This window comes from Marmota monax, unplaced genomic scaffold, assembly GCF_021218885.2.
Source record: "Marmota monax isolate L192 unplaced genomic scaffold, Marmota_monax_Labrador192_F-V1.1 WCK01_AAM20220418_F8-fsc00101, whole genome shotgun sequence".
Taxonomy (NCBI): Eukaryota; Metazoa; Chordata; class Mammalia; order Rodentia; family Sciuridae; genus Marmota; species Marmota monax.
This window is the reverse complement of record NW_026692786.1, coordinates 1,298,130-1,323,409: the sequence shown is the minus strand read 5'-3', so window position 1 is coordinate 1,323,409 and position 25,280 is coordinate 1,298,130. Positions and strand designations below refer to the sequence as shown.

Below are 25,280 nucleotides of genomic sequence, written 5' to 3'. Positions count from 1 at the left end.
AGGTAGGGTAATGGGGTTCTAGGGTTCCTGGTAAGGTCCAGGCCTGGCCTCTAAAGGTCAACGTCTTCCTCAAACCCAGAGGAATCCTCACGGGGTTCCACGGGCCCTCCTTCCCGGCTCCCTGGGAGGTTAGATCCCAGGAAGCCTTCGCTGTGTTCGGCCATGAGGACAGGCAGGCTCCTGTCTAGCCTCCCCAGACCCAAGTGGCCTCCAACACCGTACTGCAGTGGCAGGAACTGGCCAGGCTTCCTCCCTGGCTCTGGAGGCTGAAGCAGCCACCTTCCCCTTATTTGTCTTGGGAGGGGCAAGTGCTGGGCAAACAGGGAAGGGAAATCCTGGATTCTGCCCCTCTCTCCCACTAATCAGCCGTTACACAGGCCTGAGGCCACTAGGGCCCACTCAGGCCTGGTTCCTTCTTGGCCCTGTATATGGAAAGGACGTGGGGTTTGGCCTGGAGTGTACAGAGCGCCCAGGGCCTGGTTTTAGTGAGTACTTAGAAACACTCCCAGCCCAGGGACGTGGACACATATTTGCTGAGCACTGGCTTCATGGGTGGCCTGGGCTGGGTGCTCTGCATGACCAAGCTCTCTGACACGGTCCACTCATCCGAGGATGTTGAACTAGGACCTTTAGTGTCCCGAAGAAGGAACTGAGGCTCAGGGTTATGAGGGAAGAGTGTTGGAAGATGTGAGAATCCCACCCAGATCTCTGTGACATCCCTGCCCCCCAGAACTCACTTCTCTGAGTGGCCCAGGAGGGGACGGTGCTAGGGGCTTGTTGGACAGGGCCTCCTCCCTTCACCTATCTTTTTTTCCTACCCCACAGGCCACATTGCTGTCCACAAGCCTCCTCATGGCTGAGCTCCTACCCCTGCTGTCCTGGGTGCCCCCAGGTTCCCAGGGCAGTGCCCAGGACTCTCCTGTTCCTCCAGCTGAGCATCGGGCACAAAATGAGAGATCCCAGGGCCTGGCCCCTGAGTCATGGAGGTTCCTGGAGGTGCCCACCATTCACATAACACCATCTAGTGACGGGGAGTCACCCCCCTCCACCCCAACCACCCCACGCTTGCAGCGACCGAGGACCCCAGACCTGGAAAGTCTGTCTCAGGACAGGTGAGACCTGGGCAGTGGAACGGATAGTGGGTTGGTTTTTTTCCTCTCTCTCTACTCATGTTCAAGGGTGGGATCCTTGTGGGCTGTCGTTGCCTAGGTGGAGGTGGGGGGACTACAGGTTAGTGAGGGTGGCCCCACAGGGACCTGGCTGGAAATGATGAAACAGTCGTAGTAGAGTGTGCATTGGCACAACTGAACACTGCCTAGCAAGACTAGAGTGGAACCCACCCTGCCCCCCGCCATTTGACACACTCAGTGTTTTTCAAACTATGGGTGAGGACCCACGTAAGGGTCACGAAACTAATGTGGTCAATTGTGATCCCACTTTGTTCCCACACCAAAATAATATAGAATTGAAAGTAACACCTCATATGGGGCTTAGCAAGCGTCAGTGTGGTTTCCTGCAACTTCTGTGACATGACATATATTCCTAAGTGTGTGCCGGAGGCAAATGCGAGAGGTATTTCCTGCTGTAGCTCACAGGCCAAAAAAAAAAAAAAAAAGGTTTAAACAAAACTTCTGGAAAGAAATCCTACCTCTATTCCAGGGAGACAGGAACTGGGAGGTTCAAGGGCACAAGGGGAAAAAAAGGAAAGAACTATGATGACCTGAATAGAAATACTCAACGTGGTTTCTTCCAACAATGGACACTCCATAGAGCTGAAGTTTATGAAGTAGAGCTGTGTGCATCGGTGTGCAGAAACCTCAGAAATACTGGGGATGAGAAAAAGCAAGTTGCAAAACAGTACTTTAGGAGCCCGATTGTGTATCTTTTTCAAAGACACCGAATGATAGGCGATGTTGTTAGTGGATGCATCCTGATGCGGGAAAAGGATAGGAAATCACATGGGAAGGACCAACACTGGCTTTGAGGCAGGTGGCACCTTGGGGTGCCCAGGCAGAGCAGGTGGGGATGGGGAGCTGGGCCTTTGGCTGTAACTTTAATAGATAATTTCGTCTTCTCCTTCTTTTGTAAGGATCTCAAACAAAATGGTCAAACGTCCACATCTATTGGATATGGGTGATGGAGACCTAGATGGCCATGATAATTTTTTCCTGTTGGAAATAAACCCTACTTAAAAGTGTGAAAGCATTTCAAAAGAAGAAACAGGCAAGGAGAAATGTATAAAGAGGGCAATGGGACACGGGAAAGGGTGGAAGAAGGACCTGCCGGACATCAAAGGAGGAGAGGCAGCCATGGGAGAATGGGGAAGAGCTTTCCTAGGCAGAAGGGGTAGCAGGAGGAGGTTGAGAGGCAGGAGGCCTAGGGTAGGAAGGTGCCTGGAGAGAGAGAGAGAGAGAGAGAGAGAGAGAGAGAGAGAGAAGGGAGTCACGGTGGCTGGGGGAATGAGCCAAAGGGAGACCTAGGAGGAGGCAGCCACAGGTGAGAGAGGCCAAGCACAAGGGCCATAGGGGCCAACCTGAGCTCTTCTTGGCTTTTACCTGGGATGAGGTGTATGTTAGGGGTGGGGTTGGGGTGTCCCTGAGCCAGGACTGGACTGGAACAGGAGACCAGGGATGGATGAGGCTGGTGTGATAGTCTGGGTAGGAGTAGGGGAGAGGATTTTAGATTCTGGATAAGGTTTGTAGGTGGAGCTGACAAGGTTTGTGATATTTAGGGTGTGGGTGTCGGTTAAAGAGAGGGGTGAAGGAAGACTCAGAGGTTTGGGGCTGGCCATCAACAAATATAGGAAACACGGTTGTTTGTGTTTTGTTTGGATGGGGGTTGGAGGTAGGGAAAGGTTAAGGGCTGGGAAGGGATGTTTTGTTGTTGTTGTTTTTTAACATCTTACAATTTTAAAATTTTGTTCTAATTAGTTATACTTGACAGTAGAATGTGTTTTAACACATCATACATAAATGGAGTATGAATTCTCATTCATCTGGTGGTGCATGATGTAGAGTTAACAGGTTGTGTAATCATATATGCACTTAGGTGATAATGTCCCATTCATTCTACTATCAGAGAATGGAGTTTTTTCAGAAGAGGTAGGGATAGCCCACCCTAAAGAGGGGTGGGGAACAAGTCCCTCTGCTGGGGGCCTGAGCCTAGGAGCTGGGAGTTGGGGTTCATGTTATGTGTTTTTGGTCAAGGAATTCAGGACACCAAAAGACAGCACCTTGCAGAGATGGGTGCAGGCTATGGCTTCCAAGCAAGGGCCTGACCCACGTCGCACGCAGTTGGGTGGCTTGCAAATCACTTCCCAAAGGTCAGTATCTTCCCCAAACCCAGAGGCCGGGCTTCCCATCTCTAAAAGCACTGTCTGTCGGGGAAAGCCCTTACCACAGAGTTAGTGGGATGCCCAGGCCCGGGGTAACTTGCTCAGGGCCACAGCACTAACAAGAGACAGAGGGGACAAGCTTCTGACTCAGACTGGAGGACTAGGACTGCGAAGTCCCCAGAGACCGAGGTCCTGGAGACTGGGAGGGGGAAGGGAGCCCCACCCCTTCCCGCGCTCTTCGGTTCCCCCCAAAACCACCTACACACCTCGGCTTCCCAGCACTTCTGTGCCACCTTCGCCCCACCCCTCCTGGTCCTCCCTGGGGTATGGGTGTCAGTTAAAGAGAGGGGTGAAGGAGGACCTTTTTCTGGGTGCCAGGGGACAGGGCGCCCAGTGTGTCCCAGGCAGTTACCATCCGGTGTTCGGTTTTAGCAGAGCCTCTGTGTCCCCTTCTCTCGCTGTGTCCCTGTCCTCCTCCCCATTTCCGACCCCCTGGGTGAGCGGGACTCCCCCAGCTTCTCGGTCCTCTCCTAGGCCGCAGCGGTCGCTCCCGCCGTCCCCGCCCGGGCAGGGGGCGGCGCCGTGACGCGGCGGGGCGGGGGCAGGAAGGGGGTGTCGCTGACGCCGCGGCGGCCTCCGGCGGCTCCGGCCTTTTGTGCGGGCGGCGGGGTCGGGTGGGGGCGGCGGCCGAGGCAGGCGAGGCCGGTGCCCTGCGGGGTCGCCCAGCTCAGCCAGCCCCGCTCAGCCAGCCCTGCCCTGCCCTGCGGCCGGGCGCGCCCGCCGCGCCGCATCCATGTTCGAGTAAGGAGCGGGCGGCCGGGGTCGGGCCGGGAGGAGCGGGAGGCCGCCGCCAGGGGTGGCGGGTCGGGAGCTGGTGCACGTGGGCGCCGGCCGGGGCGACCCTGGCCGGTGGCGGGGGGCGGAGGTGCGGGGGGCTCACGGGGCAAGGGGTGCAGCCGGGGATGGAGCGCCGACGGCGGGGAGGCCCGCGGTCGGGGTGGCCGCTGCTGGCCCGCGCCGCGCCGGCGTGCGGGGTTCTGCGGGGGGCCCGGGGCCCTTCTTGCGGGGAGGGTCCCCAGGCCTGCACTGGCTCGGCCCTCGGGGGCCAGGGGCTGGCGCGAGGCCGGCCGGGTCTGTGGGCCCGGGAAGGAGGGAGGACCGTGGCCAGTCCCCGCCAGCCGGGCCCACAGGCCGCGCAGCCCCGGCAGGCCCGGGACAGGGTCCCCTGGGCGCGCCCCCTCCCACCGTCCTCGGCTGCCGCTGGGGTGGGGGCTTCTGCGTGGCCCGAGGACCCAGCGCCGAGATCCGCTGGGGCCAAGTGGGCGCGGAATTCAGCTCCTCCCGGGGTCTGGCCACCGTGTGCGACGATGTTTCCCATCTGAACTGCGTCTCCCAAGTGTCTGCAGGTCTGTCTGGGCTCTTGGCGCGTGTGAAGCAGCTGTGATCCTTTTCGGTGGTATCTGTGTGTGTAATTCACCATAAATTCCGTCTGTGGCCCTGGGTGCTCCCACAAGTTACCTGTGTGGGTCTGATTGTGACTGTGTCGTGTGTGTCTGGGGCTTTTCACCTGCAGCTGGGACCCACCATTGGCTGTACAGCGTGTGATGTGTTTTCATTCCATCTGTGACTCCATGAGCAAATACAAATTACCTGCTAGGGACTTAGGAGTGTTTACCTGCGCCCTGGGGCTCCTGTGTCCTCCTTGGTTGTTTGTGCAGGAATTTACCATTAATTCCATCTGTGGCTCCAAGTGTCACCGAGAGTTCCCAGTGTGTGTTCCATAATGACTCTAGTGTGTGGACATGTGTCTGGGGCTCTCTGTTGCACCATGACCTACTGTGTTCCAACTCTTATTTAGCTTTGTATGCAAATATGAATTACCAGTATGTGTCCACTAGTGACATTGAATGTTTGGAAGATCTGTTTCTGTCGATGTGACCCTCTGTTTGTGCCTGTAATTTACAGTTCTATGTTTGGATGACTTTCCATACGTATCCATTTGTGACATTGTTGTATATTGAGTGAGGTTTTCTGTGTGCCGCTGAGACCCTTTGTGGCTTTGTCTGTGTGAGGAGAGAGAGAGAGACCCCTGGTGGTTCTCTGTGGGCCTGGGACCTTCCTTCCTGAGACCTTGGGTGTAACCTTGACTCTCTGGAGGCAGTAACCGTGATAACTGATGTTGTCCCCCTTGGTTTGTAAAGCATGTCCTACACATTAATTCAGTATCTGGCCACTGTGTTGTCAAGGTGTGCCCACAGCCCCCTGGACAGTATTACTCCGGAGTCCTTCATGGTGTGTGAGTGTCAAGGTTCTCTGCTGTATCAACAGCAGCTGACCATTCCATCCCTTGTCACTTTAAAACTGGCCTTTGCTTTGTCTTTCCTGACAGACAGTGAGACCATGAGGGCAGGAAGTGCAGGCTGACCAAATGACTTCATTTACCTAGGACTGTGTGTGTTAGCTGGGGGCCCCGGGATTGTCGCCACGTAGCTTTCTTTGTGATTGTGGAAAGGTTTTTGCCTTTGATGCTTTCCTGACATTTTCTTGAGGCTGTGTGTGAATGTCCTTTATCTGGGACTTTCTGTGGTTTTCGATGTGCTTCTGAGCCCTCTGCAGTGCTGTGTATGTGCAAGCCTATGTGTGTGTGCGTGTGCGTGTGCGTGTGCGTGTGTGTCTTTTCCAGAACTTTGTGTGTTGCTGTAGCATATTTATAATGCTGCGGTTGTGTGTGTTTGTAATTATTCTGGGACCCTGGCTCTGTGCGTGACTATAGCATATCTGTGACACTACCATTGTGTGTGTGTGTGGGTGTGTGTGCATATGGCAGACTTTGCAGTTTGCCCAGGACACTAGCTGTGTGTGACCCTCCTGAGTTTTCGGCATACCTGGGTATGCATTGCCCCACTCTGACCAGAGGCATCTTCGGGCAGCCCCGGAAGTCTGAGGTGAAGCGTCTGCAGTGGCAAAAACCCACACTTCCCAGTCCCCGCCCCTGTAACGGTCCTCTAGCTGCTTGGGCTCCTCCCTTCACTCTCTACTGCCAGCTTGGTTGGGCAGACCCTGGGCTGGGCCTGCCCTTGGGCACTTCCTCATTGTCCTGCCCAGGAGCAAGAACTGGGGTGTGGGCCTTGCCCTGTTTGTGTGTCTTGAACCTGTCCCAGGCACCCTGCCTCTAGACCTTGGCTTTGGGAGAGTAGGGCAGGGCTGTGGCTCTCAACACTGTGTTTCAGGCCAAAGGTGAGAAGATTGGGGCAGTGGGAGTGGCATGATCACCCCCTCCTCAGAGCCCTTCACCATTCGCCAGTACCCTCAGGGTGAACCCCACAAACTCCTGACCAGGGTTCACAGGCCTCTGGCCTGGGCCCTCCCCGCCTCCCCCAGGCCTGCTGGCCGCCTCACTCTTCCTCAGACTTGCCAAGCTCAGTCCTGTGCCTGAACTTGATGTTCCTGCACCTAGAACTGTCTTCTCCCGTTCTCCCACTCTGCCAGATCTGCTCTTTGCCCTCATGACCACAGCCTTGCCCAGCAAGGCCTCTGCAGACTCTCTCACCAAAGAAACCATCCCTGCTCCTAGTTGTCCCATCCTGTGTCTCTGTGGTCCTTGCCTGTGAGCGTGTAGCAGAATCTCCCGGGGCCCACCCTGGTTTCTGATTCTGGAGCTTAGGACAGGGTCCTGGAATCTGCATTTCCAACAACTTCCGGTGCTGCTGGTGCTGCCAATGTGGGGCTATGCTGAGCAGTGCTGCTCAGGAGCACTGGCCAGTGTCTGAGGTCATCAACCTCATTATATGCTTTCTTACTGATTGACTGGGTCCCTCAGCGGGCACACTGTCCCTACAGAGGGATCTGTGTGTTCCCCCACCCCGCCGTGTGTCCCCATGTGTCCCCGTGTGTCCCCAGTGCCAGGTGCAGGGTAGGTGCAGAGCATGCGTAGACAGCGAATGACGGAGGCTCCCGCCGCCAGCCTAGGTGCATGGGAGGCACTGTCAGGGTCCACGCAGCATGTTGGGTAGAGGGGCCAGGATGGTGGTAGGGCCCCTTATCTGCTTGCTCCTGAAAGAGGGAGAAGAGTCCAACCAACCAAAGTGTCTCTATATGCTGGGCTTTATGTGTCGCTTTTTTTCCCTCCAGGTAACCCTGTGAGGTGGGTGCAGTTGCTATTCCCATTATATAGCAGAGTAAACTGAGGCTCAGGAAGGTGCAGATAGCAGCCTGCAGTCACACAGGAAATGGCAGCACTGAGACTGGAAGCCCCTAGACCTGCAAGTCCAAGTTCTGCAACTTATACGCCTGGTTGAATCCAAGTTCTGGGAGGGAGGTGATGGATCATTCACTCAGTCCGTCCGTAGTGCAGATCTGCACAGGGTACCTACTGTGTGCCAGGCCGAGGCCAGGTGGTTGGATGAGAATCTGGGGGAGATACAGAGGTCTGCTGCTGAGGAGAAAGAAAGCAGAGAAGGGGATCAAGGGTGGGCAGTGTGGTTTCAAATAGGGCACAGGGCTGGGGGAAGTGTCCTGAGATGTGTCCACCGAGAAGGACCTGAAGGAGGTGACATCTGGAAGAAAAAGCATTTGGGTTGCAGGGGAGGGAATACAGGTGACATGGGTCAAGAGGGACCAGATCCGGGCTTTCCTGGGGTGAGAGGTGGCCTGAGTCCGGTTTGCACAGGTTGGCTCTGGCTGCAGGTGGGCACAGACTGGATGCAGGCACTGAAGCAGGAGACCAAGGAGGCTGGTCCAGGAAGAGTGGCAATGGCCCAAGCCACCATTTGTGTTAATTTATTCATATATTCCACAAATTCATTTCACAAGTATGTGACTGCTTCATTCTGCATTGTCCTGAGCAAGGCTGGGACAGACACTTGAACAAAGCAGGGACCAGAGTAGACCCAACAATTGCCATCAGGAAGCCAGCAGACCTGTGGGGGAAATGAGCTGACATCAGACAGTGACATCAGACTGATACGCACGTCAGGCGAGGGACAAGGGGCACTGGAGTGAGGAGAGGGTGCGTGAGCAAGTCTTGAAGGACACATAAGAATCTGCTGGGCAGAGAAGGGCAGGGGTGGACTGGACGAGGGAAGGGTGTGTGCTGATGCTTGGTGGCAGGAGAGGTGAGTTGCTAGAGCCCCTCCTGGTGGAGGGAATCCCACCTGCATCCCAGAACAGGTCACTGCCCTGAAATAAACCAGCTGCCGTCCCTAGGCAAGTGGTTCATACTGCCTCCTCTATGAAGCGGGAATGGTGATGCGATCAGGTGCACAGGATTGTTTGAGGAATAATAAAATTAAGCACACAGAGAGCTGGCCATAGCTCCTGATAAGGAGTCCACAGTGAATGTCCCTTTAAAGTTCCCGATGCTTACCCCACAGCCTTTATTATTAGTCTGTATTTGCGCAGTCATCCGAGTGCTCTGTTTGTCTAACATCTCCCCACCCCCAGGTTAACTCTCCAAGGGCGGGAGCCACAGCCAGCTCCAGGCAGCATGGGATCATTTACTCAGTCACCCATGTTTATTGTGTGTCCCATACAGTTTGGGGTACTAGGTGACAAGTAGCAACCTCCTGATATGCACGTCAGGCAATGAACCAGGGTGAGTGTAGATAACATGGGGTGTGACTAGGGAGGTGCCATGCTGGGCTGAGTGACCAGGAGGAGGAGCATTGGAGATGCGGCTGCGGTGGAGACGACCAAAGATGCAGAGGCCTTGTCATGGGAATGAAGTTTGAGAGCTTAAGGAACAGAAGGAGGCTGGAATGGCTGGGACAACAAGGAGAGGGGAGGCCATGAGGTCAGGGAGGTGACAGGACCTGGTCACTGGGGCTTTGGGTCTCAGGGTGAGGACTTGGCTTGAACCTGAAGTGAGGTGCAGTCAAGGCAGGGCAGGACTTGGAGCTGGGAGGACCCTGATCTGACTCAGGTGGTCACAGCCAGAAGAGGCTGCAGTGGGAACAGACTGTGGGGGCAGGGCCAGGAGCAGGAGACCCAGGTGGAGGCCGTTGGGTGCCCAGCAGTTGGGGATGGAGCCTGGAACAGGGAGAAGTGGGTAGAAAAGAAATAATGGGCGGTGGTGCACACCTGTAATCCTAGCAGCTCTGGAGGCTGAGGCTGGAGGATCACAGGTTCAAAGCCAGCCTCAGCAACTTGGTGAGGCTGTAAGCAACCTAGTGAGACCCTGTCTCTAAAAAATAAAAATAAAAAGGACTGGGGATGGGCTCAGTGGTTAAGTACCCCGGGTTCCATCCCTGGTACCAAAAAGAAAAAAAGTAGTTTTACTTTTTTGTGCATGTGCGTGCTGGGGATGGAACCCAGGGCCTTGGGAATGCTAGGCAAGTGTTCTACCCCTGAGCTACATCCCCAGCCCTGGAAATAAAGTGTGGCGGTGGATCCAGTGGGACTTGCTGACAGATTGGAAATGAGTGTTTGGGAGACAGAAAGAAATTAAGAAAGACTCTTAAGTTTTTAGCTTGAGCAACTAAGTGGAAAGTCACTGTTCGATAAATATTTGTTGTATGAATGAATTAGTATGTTTTTTAAAAAAAGGCTAGGTGCCGTGGCGCAGACTATCATCCCAGCTACTCCGGAGGCTGAGGCACGGTATCACAAGTCCAAAGCCAGCCTGGGCAATTTAGTGAGACCCTGTCTCAATATAAAATGAAAAGAGCTGGGGATGGGGGTTGTACTCAGTGGTAAAGCGCTTTCCCGCTCAGGCCCTGGACTCTATCCCTAGCACTGCAAGGGGTTGAGGGGGAAGCAGGTGTTCTTGAGAGCTCAGACGGACCTGGCTCTGTTAGAGGCACTCAGTACTTACACATAGTGATTTGTTTATCACTCTCTGGATGGTAAAGGAGGTAACTGAGGCACAAATGGATAGATGAATAGATGGAAGGGTGGGTGGGTGGATGGGGGTTAATGGGCCCATAGATGGGCCTTCAAAAACAGGCCTGGCAGGGCGCAGTGGTGCACGCCTGTAATCCCAGCAGTTTGGGAGGCTGAGGCAGGAGAGTCGCGAGTTCGAAGCCAGCCTCAGCAACTGAGTGAAGCCCTAAACGACTCAGTGAGACTCTGTCTCTAAATAAAATACAAAACAGAGCTGGGGATGTGGCTCAGTGCTCAAGTGCCCCTGGGTTCAATCCCTGGGGCCCCCTCAAAAACCAAACAGAAAAGAAAACCCAGGCCCGTCCCCATCCCCAGCCCGTTTCCCTCAACACCCCTCTTCTCTCCACCCCAGCACCACGCCCCACTCTGGCCGGAGCACACCCAGCAGCTCCCCGTCTCTCCGCAAGCGGCTGCAGCTCTTGCCCCCAAGCCGGCCCCCTCCTGAGCCAGAACCAGGCACCATGGTGGAGAAGGGGTCAGATAGCTCCTCAGAAAAGAGTGGCATGTCTGGGACCCCCAGCACCCAGAGCCTGGGCAGCCGGAACTTCATCCGCAACAGCAAGGTTGGCGTAAGCGCCAGTTGGGGGCACAGAGGGGTGGCAAGGTGGGTAACCCGAGGCCTCATCCTAACTCCTCTCTTTCCCTTGCAGAAGATGCAGAGCTGGTACAGTGTAAGTATCTGGGCAAGGGGACTTGCTAGAGGGGGCAGGAGGGAGGGGTCCATCTGCTGACCTAGAGCCCCAGGTTGAAGCAGTCAAGAAACAGGGGCTGCAATTAGCAGACCAGAGTCACACCCTGTGCTGCTAGTTATGTGCTGTGTGATAAAGGGCATCAGTTAACTCTCTGGGCCTTTCAAACTCTCCTTAAGAAACAGCCCTGCCTTACAAGGCTGAAGGGGACAGTCAATGGGAGTTGGTGATGCTGGCAGGACTTGACATAGAATCTGGCTGATCTAAGAAATCAGAAAATGACAGCTGTCACTCAAGGGATCCTCATGTCATGGGCAATAGAAGGCAAAGCAGGTTAGATACTGAAACTTCAGAGCGCCTAAGAGGCTGGGAAGACTGAGGGGGCTCTGGAAGCTTTGTGGGGCAGAGCTGCAGGTGGGTATCCCCATCCAGGTTTTCTCTCCCAAACTTCTAGATGCTGAGCCCCACCTACAAACAGCGCAATGAAGACTTCCGGAAGCTGTTCAGCAAACTCCCTGAAGCTGAGCGCCTCATCGTGGGTGAGTCCCTGCACCCCAGACCTGGTCCCACCCCCTTGACCTGTGTTCCCAGCCTCTGGGCTGCGCGAACAGCCAGCCAGGTGACTCCAGTATCTACCTGTCTCTCCTCTCCCGCTCTCAGATTACTCCTGTGCTCTGCAGCGTGAGATCCTCCTTCAGGGGCGCCTCTATCTCTCTGAGAACTGGATCTGCTTCTACAGCAACATCTTCCGCTGGGAGACCACGGTGAGCTGATGGGAGGGAGAGGCCTCAGCGTGGCGGGGCCCTGGCCCCTTCTGACCCTCCTGCCCCCTTCAGATTTCCATCCAGTTGAAGGAAGTGACGTGTCTAAAGAAGGAAAAGACGGCCAAGCTGATCCCTAACGCCATCCAGATCTGTACAGAGAGCGAGAAGGTGAGTCCAGGGACCCAGTGGTCACTGATCTCAGCATCTCCCTGCTCCCCTGACCCAAAGCCAATCAAAACCAAGCTCCGTTTCTTCTGGACCCCAAACCTCTCTCAGGTCCGTCACCTGCTCTTTATTCTCCCAGCCCCTGCCATGGCCGGGCTCCCATCCTCTCTGACCTGGGTCCCTACCTCAACTTCCTGTCAGATCCTTTCCTCACACAGCCGCTCAGGGACATAGTGAAATCCTTCCCTCCCATGTCTCTAGCAACTCAGATGTCCTTGCCCCTTAGATGCCTCTCTGATGCTCCATCCTGTCCTCTGCATTATTGCCTCAGGGCCAGTTCATTGGAAGATGGCTAGTCCAACCACTTGCAGGACAGGAAGCAGGGAGGGCAGGGGAAGACTTCATAGCAAACTTCCTTTGTGTTTTGTGGATCAGCTGACCACTTCAGAGACCAAGGGGGCTGGGAAAGTGCCCTGAGCTGAGCCTGTCTAGAGAAGGGTCTGTCTCCCACCCAGACTGTGAGCTCTGAGGAAGAGCCATGGGCTGTCTCCACCTTGCGGTGACCTTGCAGGTCTGGGCACAGGATAACTATTTTGTGGAATGAATGCAGGGACAAATGAGTGGGTACATCAGGACAGAGCAGCAGGGATAGTCCTGAATGAGGATGGAGCTTCCCCTGGCCCCGCCCCACCTCTCCCCTGGCCCCGCCCCATCTACCCTCTGGCCCCGCCCCATCTCCCCTGGCTCTCACATGCCCTTCTTCTCTGCAGCATTTCTTCACTTCCTTTGGGGCCCGTGACCGCTGCTTCCTCCTTATCTTCCGCCTCTGGCAGAATGCACTGCTGGAAAAGGTGAGCCTGGTGAGGCCTGGGGGAGAAGCAGGGTGCCAGGGGACCATGGAGCCAGGGATGCCAGACCTCAGGGAACAGGAGGAACCCCCAGCTCTTCTCCATGGACACCAGGCCTCATGTAGCCTCATAGGTCCATCCAGGGACAGCCAAAGGCTTCTTTCAGGCCTGACTCTGAAGCTGAGTCTCCAGCAGAAGAGAGGAGTGGGTGTAAACCAGTCGTTAATCATCCCTGGGGCTGGGGAAGAGCCCCGCACTGGGCAGCAGCAAGGTTCTGCTGGCGGGAATGTTGGGTGCTCCTCACACAAAGGCTGATGCTGGGGGCCGCAGCACCTTGGAACATCCGCACCCCCTCCTCCAGCTCTGCTGTGTATGCCCTGCCATCTGAGGACCTCTTATCCCCGGGGGGCAGCTCCAGCTGTGGTCACCCCCAGAAGTAAGAGTGCCAGAGAATCCACCGAGGATCCTGAGGGGACAATGCAGAGTTAGTGTCCAGAGAGGCCAAGGGCAGAGGACAGTCACAACTCAGGCCCTGCAGTTCCAGCCCCATCACTGATTAGTGCCACCTGGGGCAAGTCATTAAACCCCATCTGGCCCATGGGGACCGCCCCTACTTCACAACACCCAGAGCTGGGTCCGGAAGAAGCACTCGGTGATGTCAGCTTGTCTGAGGTGGGTGGGCTGGTGACTAGCGCCAGAGCTCTCCACGGCCTCCTGGGAGCTCATCCAGCACTGCTACTTCCCAGTCAGCTGACCTTGGCATATTACACTGCACCCGGCTTAAAATGAAGACGGTATCTTAGTGCCCACTTCCCAGATCCGTTTTGAAGTCCTGGTGGGTTAGCGGACGTGGGTTAGCAGAATGCCGGGCTCCTCATGGCACACCAGTGGGTGCCAGCTGCTGCCACCACTATCACTGTTATTATTTCATCACTGTTGTCATCCAGCCACTCTGAGCACAGGCAGCTGAAACCCCAGGGCGTCTGAGGACACCTGAAGAAAGAGTCGGGGGCACTGTAGCCATCGTGGGTGGGAACATGAGCTCTGAGTCTGGCTGCACTTGAATCCCAGAGGCAACTGGGATTCACTAAAGTGACCTCAAGCATATAATTTCCCATTCTTGGGCCTCCTGGACTTCTGTATTCTCCTCTGTAACAATAGAACCTTAACTGGCCAGAGCCTTGGAGGACTTGATAGGTCAGAGGTGTAGTGCCCAGGCACAAGGTCTGGCAGGCGGGAGATGGGTTTCCTGCCCGAGGGGGCGGGGCCTGGCTCATGAGGTCATGCTGCCCCCTTGTGGACGTCGGGGGAACAGGAGGCTGAAGACTGGTGGGGAACCTAGAAGGGAGGGCTCTGGCTGGACGTGAGGTCTTCCCCATTCCTGCCTACCCAGACGCTGAGTCCCCGCGAGCTCTGGCACCTGGTGCATCAGTGCTACGGCTCGGAGCTGGGCCTCACCAGCGAAGATGAGGACTACGTCTGCCCCTTGCAGCTGAATGGTCTGGGGTGAGTTGGAGGTGAAGGGGCTCCAGGGTTTAGAGACCAGATAGGGCTGTGTGCAGAGTTCCAGAAGGGCCAGGTGGACGAGGTGGGTGTGCAGGGCCTGGGAGGCCCAGGAAGGTGAATGGGGGATGGAGGATCAGTGGTCCCACGTTTTCCCTTCACTGCAGGAGCCCCAAGGATATGGGAGATGTGATTGCCCTGAGCGACATCACCCCCTCTGGGGCTGCCGACCACAGCCAGGAGCCAAGCCCCGTGGGATCGCGCCGTGGCCGCATCACCCCCAACCTGTCCCGGGCCAGCAGTGATGCAGACCATGGGGTGAGCAGGCGGGTACAGGAGAGAGGAGGGTGCTGACTGGGAGGGACAATGGAAGGATGGCAGAGAGGGACTAACTAAGAGACATGGGCGAAGGAGGGGACGGATGGAGGTGGGAAGATGGTCAAGGAAAGTAGGGCTGGATAGGGAAGAGAGACAAATGGAAAACGGGAAGGGTGAGAAGCAGAAGGAGCAAGTTGGATGGGTGGATGGATGGAACAGGGACAGACAGATGGACAGGAAGGCAGAAAGCATCCCAAACAACCCTGGTTGGAGCTAAGAGGAGCCCTCATCTGGGTGTCCGCAGGGCCTCTCAGCTCAGCCTGAGCCGCAGGTGTGCACACCAGCTCCCCAGCATTGGCTTCACTGACCAAGGTCTGAGCAGTGTCTCAAATCCTTGCAGCCAGTGTGCACCCAGGGAGGTCCCCAGGCTGCGATGGGGGTGGGGCAAGGCTGTATGAATCCTTTCTCTGCAGGCAGAGGAGGACAAGGAGGAGCAGACGGACAGCCAGCCAGATGCCTCCTCCAGCCAGACAGTGACTCCAGTGGCAGAACCCCTGAGTACAGAGCCCAACCCACCTGATGAGCCCACTTCCCTGGGCCCTTTGGACTTGCTGCCCAGGGAGGAGCTGTTAACCGACACAAGTAACTCCTCGTCATCCACGGGGGAGGAAGGTGAGGAGGGAGGGCTCGCGTTCACTCCCTTCCTTACACACAACGACCCTTTCTCAGGAGAGTGAAGCAGGAGGGGATGTATTGGCTCATGGGACTAAAAAATGCAGGAGGTAGGCAGAGATGGCATTCAAATGGCATTGCTAGAAGTCTCTCTGTCCTGAGCTCCGCTTCAAAGGCTGCCTGGCAGGAAGAATAAGAGCACAGACTTGGAAAGCAGGTTGCTGGGGTCCTAATCCTGGTTGACCTAATTTCTAACCAGGATTATGTAATGTGGGCACATTGTTGAACCTCCCTGAGCCTTGATTCTCCCATCTGGAAAATGGGGAAAGCAGTAATAATGTCCACTTCCTAGGCTTGTCGTTAAGGTTAATTAAATGTTAGTACGTGTTAAAGTGCTTAGGCCAGTTATTCTGTTCATTTCTCTGTGCCAAAGAATTGTCAGGGTATCCTCTATTCTCGTGGGGGCAGACAGAGCCCCTGCCAAACCTAGTGTGAGAAATAACGAGGTGCCACAAAAAATCAAACACGTGCCAGAAAGTGGGTGGGCAAGGCAGACCTTTACTTTTGGCAGAAGGTGCGCTACTGGAACCCGTGCGCCTGGGCGGGCGGCTGTAGATCGTATCTAACCTACGCAGGGCTGCCCTTCACTCTGATCGGAGGAGTTCGGGGTTACAATCTACGTGATTGGTTAATTTTAGCTTTAGGGCGGGCAAAAGGGACGGGCTACAATTGGATCCAATTAAGCCTTTACTATGTTCTAAAAAAGGACCACCAGGCTTTCTATTTCTCACACTAGCTCAAAGAGAAGGGGCCCGCTTTTCCCAATAGCTACAGCAAGAATGTTAGGATTGCTTCTGATTGGTTCAGTCTGGCGAGTGGGCCCGCCCCCAAACCAATCTTTGTGGCTGATTGGCTGGCCTGGGTAACACACACACCCCTGGGCCAATCATCACGGCTGATGCCCCTGGGCGCCAAGCTGTGGCCGAGGGGCTGAGTTCTCTTTGGTCCAGGAGGATAGATGTGCATCCAGCCCACGAGGCCTGAAGTGGGGAGGAGCGGTCACCCAGAGAGAGGGAAGAATGGGACCTACCTCGCCCCAGCCCTTCTCTGTCTCCTAGCTGATCTGGCCGCCCTGCTTCCCGACCTCTCCGGCCGGCTCCTCATCAACTCCGTCTTCCACGTGGGAGCCGAGCGGCTGCAGCAGATGCTCTTCTCGGACTCAGCCTTCCTCCAGGGATTCTTGCAGCAATGCAAGTTCACAGGTCAGGGGCGGGCCAGAGAGGATGCCAGGGTCTCCCAGGTATAGGGGAAGGGCGAGGAAGGCCAGCAGTCTGGCAGTGAAAGCAATGCCCGTGGCCCTGGGCACCGTGGCACAGTCCTGTAATACCAGCCACTCCCGAGGCTGAGGCAGGAGGATTCCAAGTTCTAGGCCAGCCTCGACAACCAGACCCTGTCTCAATAAAATAAAATAGCATCTGAGAGAGCTGAAGCGGTTCAGCCTCATACCAGCCTTGTAGCCTTGGGCAGGTTCCCAGCCACTTTGTGCCTCAGTTTCTTCTTCTGTTTACTGTTCACAGCAGCAGCTTATGGGGATCCCATTAGAACTAGATGAGTTAGTGTTAGGGTAGTGCCTAGAACAGTGGTATACAGTAAGGGTCTAATAAATACCAGGTAACGGTCACAGTGTCCACTCGTGCAGGGCTTGGAGACCATGAGAGACCAGGGTAGATTAACTCCTGTTCTCAGTGCCCAGGATCTAGTGGGAACGGCAGGAAATGCACAAATAAGTACCACCTGCTGCAGGTGTGATGTGAGGGGCCCTGAGGCCACCAGGATGGCAAGATTCGGACTTGAAGGAAGGACAGCAGTTGGGGACAAATCTCCAGGAAACCGAAACCCTCAAAAACCCTTCTCTTGGGGAACTCATGTTCTGGGTGGGTATTGGCCAATAAAAATGGGTCTGTGGGCAGCTGTGTTTGGAGGGCAGTGAAGGGGCTGCTAGGACATGAAGCTGGAAGGAGGAACTGAGGAGGGTGCGAAAGGGAGAGGGCAGGGGAGGAGGCCAGCGAGGTCAGGCCTCCTCTAAGACTGGAGGCAGACACAGGGTCAGGGCTGGAGCGGTGAGAAGGAAGGGTTGAGGTGAGACCGCTGAGCGAGGCTGGGGGAGAGATTCCAGCAGGCAGCGCCTTAGTCAGATGGTAATTTTTCCTTGTTTCCTCTGTTGAAAGTGAACAATATAGATTCCCCTGTGGTCCCAAGGACGGTGGGTGCCCTGTGTTGGGAGAAGACAGGCCTCACAGCAGCAGCTTCCGTCCTGGGGATTGACACATCAGGCAGAAAACTCAGGCAGATAGGTTATGGTCAGTCTTGGCTTTAACCAGATATCCCTGACCAGAAACGGAGTCTGAGGGCAGGTGCCGAGCGGGAGGCTGGGGAGGAACCCTGGGCAGGCAGGAAGGGGCCAAACCAGGAAGGGTCCCCAGGAGCACTGAACAGATGGTGGAGCTGACCTTAGGGAAGTGAGGTCTAGGACTCCAGTGGGAGCCCAGAGGACACTGGGATGGGGACCCAGGGCAGACGGGCTAAGGCCAGTGGGGCTCCATAGGTGTGAGGAGGCGGGAGGCTTCCGGGGAAAGGTACCCAGAAGGCTGAAGGTGCTTAGATCTGATGCCCCGGAGGGAAGCCAGTCTGGTACAGAGGGGGAAACTGAGGCTGCAGGTGTAGATGGGATGGCCCCAGGAGGGGTCAGAAGAGGGCCCAGCTGTAACTGTCATGGATTCCTAAAAGGAAGGCAGGGTAGATGGCAAGATTCGGACTTGAAGGAAGGACAGCGGTTGGGGACAAATCTCCAGGAAACTGAAACCCTCAAAAAGACTGAGTCTCCTACATCCGGAGGGCAGAGGACCCAGAATGGTTCCATCATTCTTTTCTTCTCTTCTTTAGATGTGACCTTGAGCCCCTGGAGTGGGGACAGCAAGTGCCACCAGCGCCGCGTGCTGACTTACACCATTCCCATCAACAACCCGCTGGGCCCCAAGAGCGCCTCTGTGGTGGAGACACAGGTGGGGCCCGTGGGGTGGGGTGGCCAGCCAGGAAGAATGGCTCGGTGGGTGGCTCTGACTGCCCTCCTCCCCGTCCTTGCAGACGCTGTTCCGGCGCGGCCCGCAGGCAGGTGGGTGCGTGGTGGACTCGGAGGTGCTGACGCAGGGCATCCCGTACCAGGACTACTTCTACACGGCCCACCGCTACTGCATCCTGGGCCTTGCCCGGAACAAGGCGCGGCTCCGGTGAGTCACCCCTTGGCCTGGTGGCCTCAGGGCCCCTACTCCACTCTCCTCACCCTGAGTCAGCTGCAGATCTCACCTTGGAGGAGGAACGGAAGTGTTGGGTCCCTGAGACCCAGAACTCTGAACAGCAGAGCATAGAGAGGGTGGCCCTGGGGATGACTGGTCCCATCTGCAGGGGGTGTTTGAGCAAGAGAGGGCAAGTGAGTGTGCAGGTGAACAGTTCAGTTGTTCACCTGTTTATTGAGCATCTATTGTGTGCCCAGCCTATTCGAGACCGTGGGGCTACAGCAAAATTAAACAAAAACCCTTCTCTTGGGGAACTCATGTTCTGGGTGGGTATTGGCCAATAAAAATGATAATGAGCCTGCAGGACATTCACTAGTGATAAAAGCTTTAGGGAAAAGCACAGTGGGCTAAAGAGCGTGGGAGGCGCTGAACCAGCAGAGATTTTATCCTGAGTGTGCTGATCAGGGGAAGGTTCTCTAAGGAAAGAATATTTTATAAGCACGTGAAGGAGGTGAGGGCTGATGGCAGTGCAAAGGCCCTGAGGCAGAAGTGTGGGAATGGCTAGAGTGGAGTCAGTGGAGGAAGAGTAAGAGGTGAGATCAAGGAGATGGCTTCATGGTCCTGGTGAGGTGCACTGGGTCAGGGCTCTGAGCTGGGGGACCCTGACCTGACTCAGGTGTTCACAGGCTCCTTCTGGTTGCAGGTGGGAACAGATAACAAGGGCAGGGGCAGGAGCCAGGGGACCTGACAGGGAGGAGGCGGCCACAGTGTTCAGGCAGGAGCAGGTGGAGGCTGGGCCAGGGCGAGGCAGCCCAGGGGAGGAGAATTTAGATTCTTGGACAGATGTTTGTAGGAGGAGGTGACACAGTTGGCTGAGATGGAGTCCACGTGTGCATATGAAGGAAGGGGCAGGGTCACGGGGACCCCTGGGGGGGTCTGGGCCAGGACATCAGCGTGTGAGTTCACGGGGCTCAGGCAGTGGGGAGACTGGCCACGATGGCTGGCACGGACGGAGATGGGGTCAAGGCCAGGTTAGGGGGGAGGTCCAGGAAGGTGAGTGGGCGGGGAGGGGGAGCGCATCTGTGTGTCTGAGTGACAGAGGACTCTCTCTGAGTTAGTGGAAGAACGGAACTCCCCAGGGGGTGGGAGCCCGGCCCTGACCCTCTTCCTCTCTCTCTGCCCCAGGGTGTCCTCAGAGATCCGCTACCGGAAACAGCCGTGGAGCCTCGTGAAGTCCCTGATTGAAAAGAACTCGTGGAGTGGCATTGAGGATTATTTCCACCACCTGGGTAGGGGCAGAGGGCCAGCCGGGGCGGGGTGGGGTCGTGGCCCGGCTGGGTACACATCCAGAGCCCTCTGTCCTTTCCCAGAGCGGGAGCTCGCCAAGGCCGAGAAGCTGTCCCTAGAGGAAGGCGGGAAGGAGGCTCGGGGGTTGCTCTCAGGTCTGCGGAGGCGAAAGCGGCCCCTCAGCTGGAGGGGTCACGGAGATGGTCCCCAGCACCCGGATCCAGACCCCTGCACCCGGGCTGGCATGCACACCTCGGGTGCGTTCCTTCAGGGCCTGCTCAGGCAGGCGGAGGCGCTGGGGGCCTGGGCTGGGGTGGCTTTGTGTGCCGTTATCTGACCCTGATGCTGTCTTACAGGCTCCCTCAGCTCCCGCTTCTCGGAACCGTCCATGGAGCAGGGTCCTGGGGCAGGCATCCCCAACGCCCTGGTTCTCATCAGCATCGTGTAAGAGAGGCCTGGATCTACAGGCTGCTGTGGGACCTTGAGCAAGTGCTTGGCCGCTCTGGGCTTCCTTGGTGCTCCTTACACAGTGTAGATGCTCAGTTTGTCATGGAGAAGATTCTCTGCTGGAAGAGCCGAGGCCCAGGGGGCTATGGGAGGTCAAAGTAACTTGACCTTGATGGGGGCGGGGGGGGGGGTTGTAGATTGGCATCAAAGGCTAAAGAATCAGCCTGGTGAGCAGGGAGAGGTGTGCAAGTGAACTACGGCCATTGGTGCGTTCTACTTCTGTGTCCCTGCCCAGCTCTAAGCCGGGTGGAGGTTGGGACACCGTGACCACAGCCCTCAGGGAGACAGACCTGACGTGAGCCCAGCGGGATCAGGACTGGGGTGGGGAGGCAGTGGGAGGGCAGCACCTGCTTCCTCCAAGGCCCCACAGAGGGGCAGTCGGGGTGACTTTCCTGGGACAGCACAGGATGTCTGAGCTGAGACCCGAGCAGGCAAGGCCCACGATCAAGGTGGGGAGGGGACAGGTGCTCTGGGGAAGGGAAATAAGGCCCCCGGGATTGAGCTGACCCTGGGAGGGAGGGCAGGGGGCTATGCTCTTAGCCGTTCTGGGCCTCAGTTTGCCAGACCAGTTCAGGCGCAGCCACGTGGCCAGCACTGCCCCAGCACTGCCCGGGGTGGGGGAGGGGGGGCGCCCGGCTTGGGCTCATGGCTCTCACTCTTTGCTCCCCTCACTGCTCCCAGGATCTGTGTGAGGTAGGGTCCCATGTCTCCCACCTGCCCTCCCCTCCCTGTGTCTCATCCCCCTGCAGCCTCGTCTCCCTATTCCAGGCCCCCCTGGGTCCCCAGGGATGTGGCCTAGGGTGGTGGTCAAGGGCCTGGGTATCATACAGGCCTGGTTTTGAACCCCGACTGTTTAACTACATACTGTGCATCCCTAAGCCTGTCTCTTACCCGCTCTGAACCTCAGTTTCATCCTCTGAAAAGATGGAGGTGTAATCTTAGTGCCCCCTTCAAGGTGTGGTTGTGTGGCGGGGTGTCCAGAGCTCAGTGCCTGACTTTGGGGCACTGACCTCTGACCCCTCCCCCAGCCTCATTGTCCTCATCGCCCTCAATGCCCTCCTCTTTTACCGCCTCTGGTCCCTGGAGAGGACGGCCCACACCTTTGAGTCGTGGCACAGCCTGGCCCTGGCCAAAGGGTAAGCGGGCAGTGAGAGGATGCTGGGCAGCTGGGCAGGTTGGGGAGGCCGGGGCTGTGCTCAGGCCCCTGTCCCTGCAGCAAGTTCCCTCAGACGGCCACTGAGTGGGCGGAGATCCTGGCCCTGCAGAAGCAGTTCCACAGCGTCGAGGTGCACAAGTGGAGGCGGATCCTGCGGGCGTCCGTGGAGCTCCTGGATGAGGTAGGGCTTCGCCAGCCGGGGCCCAGGCAGGGCTGTGGAGCCAGATGCCCTCCCCTCCCCGGGCCTGAGTTTCCTCCTCTGCAAAATGAGGAAGCCATTCCTAGTCCCCACCTCACAGAGTCGCTGGAGGCGTCCGTGGGATGGAGAAGGAATTTATTGGTTCTTATCCTGGAAAAAGTCCAGGGGGCTCCCTTCAGGCATGGCTAGATCCAGTCCCTCGATAGTAATAAGAATCCATCTCAGAGCATCTCTTGACTATGCCGATGCTCAGGGTTGGCTTTGTTTGGGGGGGTTTCCCTTGCTGCAGGATGATCAAGGTGGCACCTGCCACTCCAATGGAGAGTTCACTCTCATTGGCTGCTGGGGTCATGGGCCTACCCCCAAAACAGTCACTACAGCCAGGGCTGGGCTAGATGCAGTCCTGTTCCTCTTGCTCCCTTCTGGCAAAAGGGGTCATAGCGTCTGCAGGCAGAAGAGAGGTTCTCCAAAAAGGGAGTTGACCCAAGTACCCATGTAGTGCAAGGGCAGGATCCAAATTCTACTGTGTGATCTTGTGCAAGTGTCTTTACTTTGAGCCTTGATCACATAATCCATGTCACCTCTTGTGAGGATGGAGTGGGTTAACATTTGGAATAATGCTGGGCCAAAAGTCAACGCTTCATAGATGTGTGCTGTCAGTCAAGTGAGCCGAGCACCAGGCGCACAGTAGGAGTCTAATCAGCATGCCCTCCCCACGTGGTGAGGATGCCCCCCAGCATACCCGGCCCCAGTGGACTCCAGCAGGCAGCTGTGGTGGGTCAGGGCAAATGTGGGGTGCTGGGGTAGGTGCCCTCACTGTGTGTGAGGGGGGTGATGGGAAACAGGGAAGGTTCTGAGGTGATCAGAGCCAAAATTGCCAGTTGATCACCCTTGTTGCACCCTGAAATCATGCTCACGGGGAGATGCCCCCAAGGCTGTGCAGGACATGATGGGGAAGAAATTAAGGCTCAAAGAGAAGGAGGGCAGAACTCTTCCACCCTGCATTAAATTTTTGATGATTTTTCTCTCTCAAATTGCCGTGAGTACAGAGTTGACTTCGCAGATTGATTGTAGCGGCAGATGCAGGCGGAGCACTTGCCCAGGCGGGGCTCCCCCGGTTGCTGAGCGCGGGTGACACTCCTGGCCAGCCTTGTAGGGATGCTCTAGTTTCCCCTCTGGTAGCAAGTTAGGAGGTACGCAGCATCCTGGGGTTCAGGGGGTCAGGAGCTTGCCCAAGGTCACAGGGGAAAGAGTCATCCTTAACATACATTCGGCACTTCCTGTGGGCCAGGTTCCAGTGTTCATCCTGTCCCTGAAATCGTCCCATGAAGCAGGGACAACACTGACCCACATTTCAGATGAGGGACTTGGGCCCAGGGCAGTAACAGCAAAACCGAGATGGAACCCCAGGCCACCTGACCTCACGCTCACACTGAGACCATCCTCTGCTGCCTCGGAGAAGTTAAAATGGGGTGCAGCGGGGTGTAGCGTGGCTTTGGTGACCTGTGTTGGGTAGGGGCGTGGCCTCCTGGCTGCAGGATGGGGTTGACATCACCCTCTCAGTGCTCACCTGCTCTGCCCCCTCCTGGCAGATGAAGTTCTCGCTGGAGAAGCTACACCAAGGGATCACAGTCTCGGACCCGCCCTTTGACACCCAGCCACAGCCACGGTCTGATGACAGCTTCTCCTGAGGGCATCCGGCCACACAGCTGTCCCCTCAAATGGACAGAAGGACACAAAGAGCCCCGGTGGCCACTGCTGGCACGGTGTGAGCGCCGGGAACCTCCCGCCTGCCCCTCCCAGTGGCCCTGCCGAGGGCCATGCAGACGTGGGGACCACAGAGCAAGATGCACTTTAGACCAGCGTGTGCAAGCCCGACCGCCATCGCCTGCCCGGCCGGGGAGCTGGTCTGGCCTTTGGCGGCCCCGCACTAACTTATTTTGCCTGGCTGGGGTTATGGGGGTACCCCCTGGGGTGCACGATTTCCTCAGCTCTGGGTTTAATGTATTATATTTATTTGGGGCTGACAGAGTTCCAATAAAGGGTTGGAAGTGGCTGTGCCTGTGCCTGGAGGGTCCCAGAACGGGTGGGGGCTTCCCGTCGCACTCGGATCCCACTGTGGTGGGGAGGCCATATCTGTCCATTTCCTGGGGCAGCAGGTGCTAAAGTCATTGGGGATCCCCCCTCTCCAGCAGCTTCCACCAGCTCTGCATCATCCAAGTCCAGAGAGGGCACCAAGGATAGACTCATCCCCGTGTCTGGGCTCAACTACTGCCTCTTAGAAGTCCTGTCCCCTGGAGCAGATCAGTGACTTTGGACATGTTTCCTCTTTGTAAAGTGGGCATAATAACAGCACCTTTCTCTTAGGATTGTTAGAAGTTATCGGATCTCAGATTTAACCACAGGGGAATCTCCTGGAGAGCTGCTACAGAATACTGGTTTCGGACTCAGTGGGTCCCGGCAGGCCTGAGCTGCGGTGCCAACACACTCCCAAGGTGAGGCTGACAGTGGTCCTGCAGGGACCACACCTTGAGAACTGCTATTATGAGAACCCAAGGAGTTAATCCATGTTATTACAGGCCCCGGCACAGAGTAAGTGTTCAATGAACGTTATGCTTATTGCAGAAAAGTTGAGAGGAAAAAAAGGAATACCAAATATGCACCATGCTCTGTGCTGAGATTGGATGTTCATTTTACTCTCACAGTGACTCCTTGAGGTAGAGGCAAATAAAGATTTGTAGTGTCTGAGGCCACCTGGCAGGGAGATAGACTCCACGCCTGGCCTCTAGAATCCCCATATTTACATGCCAGGTTCTAACCTCCTTTAGGATCCCCCAGCAGCCCACCCAGGTGGAGGTTGTTTGGACACCTGTTTTATAGCTAGGAAAATGGACTTAGAGGTTCAGTCTCCTGTGCAGTTAGAACCAGATCCACCTCATCAGACCCTGTTCTGGTTTCAGACTGAGGAAGCCCTTGAGAGATCTTTGGCATGCCCTTGCAGAATTGGGGATTAAACCCAGGGCCTTGCACATGCTAAGCAAGTACTCTACCACTGAGCTACATCCCCAACTCCAAGAATCATCTTAATCAAAAACTTGGGGCAGGAGACTGGAGGAGGGATTGGATAGAAGCAAGGTGATTCGCAAGTTGCAAAGGGCGGTCAGCCCTTTCTGTCTTCTAGTGCTATAATTACGGCCAGTCAGCCACTCTGTACCTCAGTTTCCGATACCTGTCAACACCTTGTAGGAAGAATTAATAGGAAAGTGCTGAGGTCAGCGTCGAGCCCATAGCAGATGAACAACAGCTTACAAGGCTTTTAGGAGATGCCCGTGTCCTCTGATAAGGACTGTCCTTACTGTGCCTCCACCTACCATCCCCCACAGAGGAAGGGCCTAGGGAACAGCAGGAGGGTTATTTTCTGCTGGGGAATTTCACAGCTCAGGGGAGACTGGCCTAAAAGCCCAGACCACAAAGGTGTCGGGTATCCCTGGCTCCCTGCCCCTCTGCCCTGGACCTGCCCCACACCCTGCTTCCTCTTTCCCCTGCAAGGCTGGACCAGGGGAATTCTGGGACTTTGCCCCAATGGGAACTGGAAGGTAAGACCTGGGAAGCCACCTGTCACCAAGAGTCTCACTCCCACCATGACCCAGAGCCCCACCCCTGTCC

At 56.3% G+C, this 25,280-nt stretch overlaps 1 protein-coding gene across 4 annotated transcripts; it reads left to right on the top strand.

Moving 5' to 3' along the window:
- The first annotated feature begins 837 nt into the window (after nt 1-837).
- Gramd1a (GRAM domain containing 1A) lies at nt 838-23,668 on the top strand. Of its 4 annotated transcripts, none has more exons than XM_046447984.1 (19): nt 838-1,112; nt 10,566-10,776; nt 10,864-10,884; nt 11,357-11,441; nt 11,563-11,666; nt 11,739-11,834; nt 12,602-12,682; nt 14,073-14,185; nt 14,350-14,500; nt 14,974-15,172; nt 16,291-16,434; nt 18,116-18,234; nt 18,317-18,459; nt 19,651-19,754; nt 19,836-20,009; nt 20,109-20,196; nt 21,288-21,395; nt 21,476-21,596; nt 23,207-23,668. In XM_046447984.1, exons 1-19 carry the CDS (start codon nt 853-855, stop codon nt 23,303-23,305), a joined length of 2,421 nt encoding a protein of 806 aa, XP_046303940.1. In that variant the 5' UTR covers nt 838-852; the 3' UTR covers nt 23,306-23,668. The 4 variants fall into 4 exon arrangements, with proteins under 4 accessions (XP_046303940.1, XP_046303938.1, XP_058436441.1 ...); XM_046447982.1 differs by having other exon boundaries at nt 16,273-16,434; XM_058580458.1 differs by lacking the exon at nt 838-1,112 and adding an exon at nt 3,998-4,135 and having other exon boundaries at nt 16,273-16,434.
- Nucleotides 23,669-25,280: the final 1,612 nt, after the last annotated feature.

Bases quoted from the DNA above. Each gene is read 5' to 3' on its own strand.
- Gramd1a (XM_046447982.1), top strand. From the start codon at position 853: ATGGCTGAGCTCCTACCCCTGCTGTCCTGGGTGCCCCCAGGTTCCCAG. The intron at 10,885-11,356 runs GTAAGTATCTGG...CCAAACTTCTAG, and splicing joins AGATGCAGAGCTGGTACAGT to ATGCTGAGCCCCACCTACAA. The intron at 21,396-21,475 runs GTAAGCGGGCAG...CTGTCCCTGCAG, and splicing joins AGCCTGGCCCTGGCCAAAGG to CAAGTTCCCTCAGACGGCCA.